This window comes from Montipora capricornis, unplaced genomic scaffold (assembly GCF_036669925.1).
Source record: "Montipora capricornis isolate CH-2021 unplaced genomic scaffold, ASM3666992v2 scaffold_455, whole genome shotgun sequence".
Classification (NCBI taxonomy): Eukaryota; Metazoa; Cnidaria; class Anthozoa; order Scleractinia; family Acroporidae; genus Montipora; species Montipora capricornis.
This window is the reverse complement of record NW_027180190.1, coordinates 220,001-230,000: the sequence shown is the minus strand read 5'-3', so window position 1 is coordinate 230,000 and position 10,000 is coordinate 220,001. Positions and strand designations below refer to the sequence as shown.

General features: G+C 40.7%; 2 protein-coding genes across 2 annotated transcripts in view; both read right to left on the bottom strand.

Moving 5' to 3' along the window:
• LOC138036052 (uncharacterized) overlaps window positions 1–1,116 on the bottom strand; it is a 2,640-nt gene extending 1,524 nt beyond the window's left edge. The window contains exon 1 of the mRNA XM_068882422.1: window positions 1–1,116. This exon is cut by the window's left edge and continues 1,524 nt beyond it. Coding sequence (XP_068738523.1) covers window positions 1–1,116 — 1,116 coding nt within the window.
• A 312-nt stretch (window positions 1,117–1,428) lies between these two features.
• LOC138036051 (uncharacterized) lies at window positions 1,429–3,450 on the bottom strand. Its single transcript, XM_068882421.1, has one exon. It carries the CDS (start codon window positions 3,448–3,450, stop codon window positions 1,429–1,431), a length of 2,022 nt encoding a protein of 673 aa, XP_068738522.1.
• Window positions 3,451–10,000: the final 6,550 nt, after the last annotated feature.

Sequence of the window (10,000 nt, the reverse complement as noted above, 5' to 3'; positions counted from 1 at the left end):
AGTAGAAGAGTCCACCCAGAAGATCCTCTTGCTGTCGTGGATGTTCGCAAACTGTAGAGACTTTCTGCAGGTTTCATATATCCTTGCAAGTGTTAAACAGCCCATGAGCTCCAGTCTCGGGATCGTTTTTCTCTTTAGTGGGGCAACGAAGGACTTGACTAAACCAGGAACGCACTTGTAACTTCCGTTCTGTAACTCCCATCGGAGGAAAATGACCGCTCGGTAAGCTTTTTCGCCACCATCACAGAATCCATGAATTTGTGGTACCCCAATCGCGTGGTTTGGTTTTAACTTGCGATCGAATTCGACTGTTAAGAGGTGATTCATGGCTTGCAAATTCTCCATCCACTTGCTCTTGACTGCTGTAGGTAAGGTTTCGTCCCAATTGTAGCCTGAATGCCATAAGTCCTGCAAGTCGATCCTAAATTTAATAGCTACCGGCATCACAAGACCGATTGGGTCCCACAATTGTCCAATAAGACCCAGGCAACGTCTCTTTGTCAAAAGGTCCATCTGGTCGAGTTCGTTCCTTTTCAGGGAAAACTTGTCTGTTTGTTTATCCCATCTTAGACCAAGAAGATCTGCCCAGCGTTCACCGTTGGACTGGTCAATCTCCGCACGATTTGAATGCCAAGCTTTAATCTGGAAATGACCTTTCTTAAGAATGGCGTCAATGTCGTTGATAATCTGTTTTGCTTCCGTTGTAGTTGCTTTGGAACTTCCGATGTCATCCACGTACATATGGTCTTGAAGTTCTTTTGATGCTTCTGGGAACTCGGCTTGAGATATCTTTGCTAGTGTGTTGATGGCATTCGTTGCTATGTCGGGAGCTGGCTTATCTCCAAAGTTCAACCTGAGCCATTGGTATACTGTTGGCGAGTTGCTAATCTTACTCCTCCAAAGGAACCTGTGGAAAACCTGGTCGTCGGGATGAACCAAGATTTGATTGAACATTTTGCGTATATCACCGATAAAGGCTACTTCGTTCCATCTCCATGCTGCCAAAACATCCAGGAGACTGTTGGTGTAGTTTGGCCCTTTCTCTAGGTAATCATTAAGGGATAAACCGTCGTGACCTTTCGAAGATGAGTCAAAGACAAGTCGAACTTTTGTCATTTTTCCGGTGTGAACACGGCTTGTAAGGGTAAGTACCATTCAGGCTTGCTATGATCAATCTGGTCAGGAGAGACTTGAATCACGTAGTCCTGCTCTAGAAGCTTTTGGACTTCCTCATTGACAACATCGAGACACTCCTTTTTCTGGAATGACCTCTCCGTGGAAAACAGCCTTTTCAGTGCGATGCCATAGTTACTTTGTTTTGGAGGGCCCGCTTCCGTCCAGGGCATCTTAACTTGTATTCTTCCGTCAACCAGGGTAGTTGAGGCTGCGAGGGACTTAACGAACTTGCTTTCGCGTATCTCGTTTTTACTACACGTACAAAGGTTGGTCGGTTTGGTGAAGAAGTTCTTTGATGTCGTCTACGACATTTGCTGTTCTGATTTCAACCGACTGAATTTCTGAAGTAGTAGAGTTGTTCTTTTCAAACTGTCCCATAACGTACCAACCAAAACAGTTTCGTTTCGCAACAGGTTCCCCTGGCTCTCCGGACACTGTGTGGATATCAATGAAGGCTTCTACAAAGTCTGTACCGACAAGGAGATCTATGGCGCCACCCGAAAGGTGTAGTTTATCACAAACGTGCTTGAGATGAGGGTAGTGTCGCACTAATTCTTTGGAAAGCGTTTTTGCTTTACTGCAGGGCCTTGTAACAGTGTACACTTGAAGGGTCTTCTTAATATCCTCGTCAGCAGGTGAGGCAACAGTGATGTCGATTATCTGTGATGCTTCACTTTTCTTCTTCCCACCAGCCAAATTCATGGTCAGATGTGTTGCTGAGCCACTCAACCAAAGTCGTCGGGCTGCATTCTTTGAGAGAAGACTGGTATTGGATCCAGAGTCTAACATCGCAAGGACTTCAACAAATTCTCCGTTTCCGTTCATGACTCTAACTTTTTGAACAGGGCACAAACCAGTTATGAGCTTTAACTTCTCTTTGTGGTGAACAGCATTTTCTTGGATGTTACCATTTGATGTACTCGAGGGGGCCTGGCACTGACTTTGGAAAGAAGATGCTCTTGGATTTGGACTTGAGCTTGTTTCACCAATCTTGTCATTATGAAGAGAACGGTGATGATTTTTTCTGCATTTGTCGCATGTTGAACCGTCTGGTTTCCTGCAGCTGCTTGTATGATGCTTTCTAAGACATTTACGACATCGCCAATGTTGCTTTACAATCTCCCATCTCTGACTGATAGCTAACTCCTGGAACACAGGACAGGCAGCGAGGTGATGTTTTGTTTTACAGTTAAGTGGACAGGTGTCATCATCGGGTTCTTCGCCACTTGCGGCATTGTTCTCAGTTTTCCTTGGGGTCCTGAATCGGCGACTCTCGTTTCTGTCTTCAGACACGGTGTTATTCTTGCCCGTTGAGTGGACACTTGCTTCTACGTGCAACCAGGTGATGAGGTTACTGACAGTTTCCTCTTTACCTTCTCTTTTCATTTCTCTTCCAAAATGAGAATTATCGTTCGGATCGAGCTTGGACAAAAGTTGAGACATAAGAAATGGCGCTTCCGAAGACTCCAACATCGGACATCCATTATCTTCCATATCATTCGCGTAGGATGATATTGTCGTGGCGAAGTGCGTGAACGACCTGGAGTCTCGTTTTACGGGCTTAAGGCTATTTATTTCGAGGAGCAGTTCGTCCATTAGTTTACGTTTGTCTGCAAATTCTGTGTCCAATATATTCCACGCGCTATCAATGGTTTTGCAAGTTTTTACCTGGTCAGACCACCACGATCCTCTCGGCAATGCATTTCGGAACCGTTGCAGTTGTTCGTCTTTATCTTGATCGTATTTCTTCATCCAATGATTGAATTCTTTTTTCCAGGTAGCATAGGATCTGCGACTGCCGTCCCATGTTGGTACCGGTAATCGTTGCAGACCACTAGTGTTTGGTTTTGACCTTAAGGTGTCCGCCATTTTCGTCACTGCTGATGTCATGGATGACATTGAAGCTGTCAAGGTCTTCAAGGTTTCAGAGTCTTTTGAAGACGTTTCCGTGGAATCTTGTTCCTTTTGGTAGGCAGCAAATTTTAAGGCAATCTGAAGGAAATCAGCTTTTACTTTGTCTCCAAGTTTCTTTGTTGTCAACAATGGTTCCTCCTCTGCGGTAATACCTTCATCAACCAATCTGTCTAAAATGGTTTCTTGTTGCTTCTTGATGAACCTGTATCTTGTCTCCACTTGATTGAATGCTGCCTCTAAGGTTTTTAACTCTGGCCTCACTGAAAAGATTATTTCAAATTCTTCTATTAATTCGTAAAAGATCGTTACCGCGTTTTCCATTTTCCCTGCGAGGGTCCTTGCGTCTACTTTAGGCGGCATCTTGGTAGGCACGATGCAAAGTTCGGAGATTCGGTATCTTCGGCGTGGATGATTTACACCATTGATTTGGCGGGATTCTCTGGACAAATTTCGACTGAATCGCACCTACGTTCGAGGCACTATTTTATGGCAGGATCACGCCAAGACCCTGTAGATTTTTAGACTTTTATCCGTACTAGATGTAAGACGTTTATCTAGAAGACTGAAAGAAAAATATTACACAAGTAGATTAATGTTTTAGAAAGCCGAAGATAGGCTAAAAAGGAATGGAACTGATTTCGTGAATATATACTTACAATTTGTATCTTCTAATCTACACGAATTTATGGGTTGATTTCTTTTGTTGACTGTCTTTAACGTTCTTTATCGGAGGTAAGTAAAAAAGCGATTTGCGCATTTGCAGTACAGTGTCGATTTATATATTTCTGAATTTCTAATTAGTTGTCACCTTTCAACTCACGCAAACTTGCTGTGATAAATAAATTGCAAGAATAGTTGCATACATTAAACCAGTAAGCGAAATAACTTAACGCGCGAAGTGCGAATCACCCATCATCTCTTTTCAAAGGACCAATTTTATTTTTGATGTTTTGATTAGTAGCTTTCTTAATTAGATTACAATATGCGCCAGTATCCTTAACTTCATTAAACATATTATTGAAGTAAGAAGCCTTAGCTTTTCTTATATCAGATATTACTTCATTTCGTATCTTCTTATACTCGGATCACTTATCCGCACGTTTGGTTGATATTGCTTTCTTGAATACCTTGAATCTTTTATTTCTCTTGTATCTAATCTCATTTGTGATCCACGGTGCAGACTGGCTCCTAATTTTAACTTCTTTGTAAGGAACATGATTGTTGCATATGTCCAAAAATAGGGTTTGCCATGCCCATAATCTATCGTCAGGGTCATCAAAAACAGATCCCACATCGAACGGGGCAGTAGAAATGTCCGTATGAAAAACCATCTCGTCAAGCTTTTTGTAGCCCCTTGTTTTGATGATTGTTGGTGGAGGCCTTTTGTTCTTCAAACGTAATGTTGCATAAATTAGGTTATGATCAGATAGGCCCAAGGGTTAGTTGGAGACATCTCAATTCATCGATCTTATTCCTGATGCTACACACATTTATATGAGCCACTCTGATATCTTTAGGAAATCTGGAAAGTTGACTTGAGACCTCACCATAAATATCTGCAAGCTGTGAGTGATTATTGGTAATATCAAGGTCAGGCCCTTCTTGTTGATCGTAATTCTTGGACGCCGTCGCTAAAATACATGAGGGGCACTTCCAATTTAATGGGTGGGATGTTTGTAAAGCAGTATATTCCCTTGGACTGACTTTTCCGCACTTTATATGATATTTCAATTGGCATGATTCACAGTTCAACGCACGATGGTCCCGAGCAATTGTTCTTGTACAAACAGGACATTTCAGAGCAGTAGCTGTGGCAGGTCCAGGATTCAGACAAATATCACCACTTGTTTTGAGTCGAGACATCTGAAAGGTCGAGGTGGAGTTCGGATAACGACAGATCCTTGTGGCAAAATAGCCATTACAATGTAGATACTTTGCACCAAGATGGCGTCTAACCCCAGTCATCGGCCAAATATACTTGAATTTCTTGTTCTGTGCCATTGAGATTGTAATTAGAACCCTTATAATAAGAGTTGTTGACCAAGGATATAGTGATGAGTAGACCAAATATAAAAAATAGTCGATAGTTCGCAGAGCTTGGGTACTCATGACTGTCCGCTATCTTAAACCTTAATTCGGAGTCAAAACTCCGAACAAGCATGGTTATTACGCAACGCTAAACAGTCAACTAAAACTGACAGGGAAACAACAAGAGACACGGAGTTTACCTTGAAAAAATTCTCTTGCATCTTGGTCTGGTTTTTGAAGATCAGAGCGTTTTGTTCTTCAATGCTCTTCAATGTTCTTTTTAAATCATGGCAAGCTGCTGGCGCAGGGGTTTGATGGTATCCTCTTGACGACAGTCACAATGAATGCTGCTCGCCTCCCGGGGTTGATTTACCACTGGGACTGACTTACATATGTAACTCTCTTGGACTTACATATGTAACTCTCTTGGAATCACGATCCGGTTTCCACTTCAAAGCACGCTTTTTCTGGGCGGCCAAAAATTGTTCATAAGGATTCGGCGAGCTATGGGCTTCTTTCTCTGATCTTCGCATTTGATCCGACTGAGAAACAAAAAAACACGACACAAGTGAATCACTCTAAAATGATGAATTTTGAATTAAGAATGACCTTTCTAGTTTTTAGTTCGTATTTTCTTGAAATAAGTTACCTTAGTTTCAAATTCAAATTTAAGGTTCAGTGTCATCTTAAAATTAGAGCCTGAAAATAAGACAAACTTTCTTACTTTAAAACAGATTGTGTGTGATCTTAAAATTAGAACCCCAAAATAAGAAAATTTGTCCTTATTTCAAAAGTGGTGGCACTGTGCCTGGAAGTGACTGGGATTTGAAAAGGACATTGTACATAAGTGTAGAAGAAGGTGGGACAAGTATCACTCACAGGTTCATTTCTGTGTGGGCTAGGCAGGAAATTATAAATCAATTCGCAGGCACTCAGGGACATAGCCAGCCCCGGCTTACAATTTGTTTTTTGTTTACTTAACTTTCATAACAGTAATTTTAGAAGCCCAGAAATCTACTGAATTTACTCAATTTGAGAAATCAGTACCATCACTTCAAGAAAGCAAGACTCTTGAAAAAAGAAAATTTCCATACATTTTCTTACTTTAACCGTTTCTTGTTTTAAGAAATTTTAGTTAAATTGAGAAAAAAATACTTAAATTGAGAACTTTAACATAAGAACGGTCGAGTTCTTACCTCAGGATTGAAAACTAGGAATTTGTATTGTTAAATTAAGAAATCGACTTTAGGAAGGAAGTTGCTGAATGAAGAGAAATTAAATTTTACCTTTCAAGTCCATTTTGAATTGAGTTAAATCTCATGCTTTTTCGCTATCATGTCGATGGTAACCTACGTTGCATATGTTCAACGTAGAAAAGCTAATCTAATTTGAAGTACTAATTAAGATCAACGTCTGAATCAACCTTCGAACTTACAATTCCACTCCGGATAACTCAAACTCGCGATTAAAGACATTTAGGGCCTCTTCATATGAGCCCGGTTTCCGAGATCTCGCCTTACCTCTAAATCGTTTGTAAAAACTTTGAGGTGTTCATATGAGAGGGCGGGCTGGCTCGGTTACCGACATCCCGGTTGGAAAAACCGAGATCTCGGTAAGCGGGCTGGAAATTTTGCCATATGAGCACTTCATCCCGGTTACCGGGAGGAAAATATTACAATGCATTTTCGTGATAGAACGGACATTACCGAGCTTTTAGTTCTCTTTTCTTCGATAACGAAGCTTGGAATAGTCTTACTTGATAGTTAACGTAAAGTCAAAAGAAACTTGAGGTTGTTTAAACAAAGAAAATCGAGAAGTTCTCGCCAGGCTTGTTCATTAGATTTCACACCTGAATGGCCGCGTCACCACTTTTTCAAATTTTTCATCTTGGAAAGTGGGCTGAAAGTCACCATATGAACAGACACCAATTTCATCTCGGTAACCGGGCTCATATGAAGAGGCCCTTAGAAAATTTTACTTGACTTTTCATATGTGGAACGATCTGCCCATTTTGTGTTTTTGAACGATCTGACCATGGAACGAAATGGTTTGACCTACAGGTATTAAGTTCGGTACATGAAAAGATGGACGTTTGAACTCGGCCTTAGCGTCCTACAACAGCAGACAGCTTTATGCAAGGATGTATGTTAAGAAAAATCTTTAAATTTATACAGCATTAACTCACCTTTTGGGGACGCGCTACTTGCTTGTTTGGGTTAGGGTGGCACTTTCAGCACCCTTCTTCTCTTCTGTAGCAGAAGTCTGAGCAGGTAAGTGTTCCTTAGACAATTCTAAGTCTTTTGCATTAAGAACTTTCAAGTCATCTAGAAGGAAAAAGTTTCACGTCATTCAGTGTGTTCAATGTGTGTTTGATTAGAGAACTTTCAAGTAAAAAAAATTGCTCGGCTCAAAGAAAAAAAAAGCTAACGATACAATTTATAGGAGTTTAAGACTACATCATGTTTTCCTTCGGTTTTGTGTAGCTTCTCTTGCCAAAATTATCTCCTACAAACATTCCTCTCTTCTGCGCTTAATACTGTAACACTGACTGGATGAACGGGGCAAATAATCACCACTAGAACTTACCATCTAATGCTAGTATCTCTGCTTCAACTTTCTCCCTGTCCCAATTGACAGTTACCACCATTCCTGCAATTAAATCTAGGTCTTTCTCGTTGATTATTCATGTTGGTGCGATTCTGGTCTTTTGCTCTTCCGGAAAGTAAAACAGCGCGTTTGATGGACGCTTGATGGTCTGTTTGCGCATCAACCTGATGGACATGATTAGTCGTAATGATGACCGATCAATGACAAGTACCGTAAGCGATAGCAATACTGAAGTGAGTGGCTTCTGTCATTCGTCATTTTATACAGTTTAAATAAGACAGAACGGATCGAAATTCAACAATTTTAATTGGATAAATGGAGAGTATTTGTTTTCAACTTAGCATATGAATAACTCACACGAGTTTGTGTTTGCATTTTTAATGAGAAGATGTGCTGTTGACGTTCATTGACAGCGAGAGTGTATTGCCACGGCAGATACTAATCACCAAAAGCATCTTGATCTCTTCTCTAGGCAAAAGGATAGCACCATCATCTTTTTAATGAATATGTACCACGATCATAGGTATACGACGATTGTAGGCCAAATTGTTGCACCTCTAGTATGACTAGGCCAGTGTGGATCCTAGATCGTCGACTGTTGTTTTCTACAGTTGTGCTAACTTCTGCCAATTATTTGGTGTTAAAGACGTCACAACAGCTGTCTGTAGTGACACGAGCTTGGGCTGCCTATGTTCACAATGGCCCGTGCAGGTTAACTTTGTTTGGTTCAACTATTCATACCCCGCTCTCAATGAAACAGTAGTTTTATGTAAGTTAAAGATGGTGAAAGAATTGAAATAAAAGCCTTAAGCGAAATTTCGGCAAAAGATATTGCGTTTGTTAGGGGTGTCCGGAAAACTAAGACCTTTTCATTTTAGTTCTCACAGCAATCCCTGGACCGTTTAAAAAGGCGCAAAAATATAATAAATAAATGCAAAGGAAATCAGGAATAAATCACGCACTAAGAAGTAAATAAGCCATAGAAAAGAACGGCACTAAAAAACCCTGTATTCCTGAAAGAAATAATTTGGATATCAAAAAAAGTAAGTTCGATTTTGAGACGACAATAAGGCTTTATAATGACAGCGTTGGGATAAAATCTAGCGGCGCTTGATAATTCTTCATGCCAAAACCGCAAATGTCACGCCAGGTGAGTCAAGGCGGCATGACAATCCCACATTTCATCAGAAAGGAAAAATAAATCGTTTTTCTTAAATGCATCGCCTTTAACTGATAGATTTTTTCATTTGTTCTTCTGAAATTATTTGCAGTCGGGTGTTACGTCCTGTTGGAAATCAACGACAGGTTTTTCTTTGATCGACCTCTGTCGTGAGCGCATGTCAACAAATACAAAGGTCAACAGATTGGGACTTAGAGGGGTGGAAAGCGGGGAAGCTCTAACTTGGCGTCTGTGGATTGAATTCAAAGGTAACAAAGGTAATAATGTAAAGCGTTTTTAATTGAACGATCAAAGGCTTATTCCATTCTATGATAAGTCAAACCTCCTCTTGCAGTCGCATAAACATGTCTGAAAAGTTGCTGAGCTTATTCAAAAATTGAAAAAAAAAATCATGGGTGTCAGTTAGGCCTTGTCCCGAAGGAATGGTACACGGTATAAAGATCTCTGTAAGAATCACATGGCAATGTTATGGAGGGTTTTAAAACATTGAGAACCCTTAATTTATTACATATCAATTTGCTTATGGACCTAAATCAAAATATTTTTAGATTTTCAAAACAGAACGAACGTGCTCGGACTTTCTAACAAAGGCCCCCGAGTTCCAGCCGTACAATATAAGTACCAAAAACAAGTATAAAATGAAAAGGGTCTTAGTTTTCCGGATTTTTAGTGGGCTATCCGGAAAACTAAGACCTGAGACGTAACACTTAACCCGAAATATTCCAACATGATGGCTGTTGGAGCGAAGCAGATTCCCTTAAATTGTACTACATTCGGATGCTGGATCTGCTTTTTTTGCGAAAACAGTGTCACCAGCGCGATTCGCAGTATTCCTCGCCAAAAAGGACATGTTACCCTGTCGACCTTTGTATTTGTTTACATGCGCTTGCGACAGAGGTCGATCAAAGAAAAACCCGTCGTTGACCAACAGGGCGTAACACCTGACTGCCAATAATTTCCGATGAACAATTCGTTCAGTTACAGGCGAGGCATTTTAGAACAACGATTTATTTTTCCTTTTTGATGAAATGCGACCTTGACTCTCCTGGCGTGACATTTGAGGTTGTGGCATGAAGAATTATCAAGCACCGCTAG

What these genes read in the sequence shown, in the direction of transcription:
- LOC138036051 (XM_068882421.1), bottom strand. Translation starts at nt 3,450, where the DNA reads ATGCCGCCTAAAGTAGACGCAAGGACCCTCGCAGGGAAAATGGAAAAC.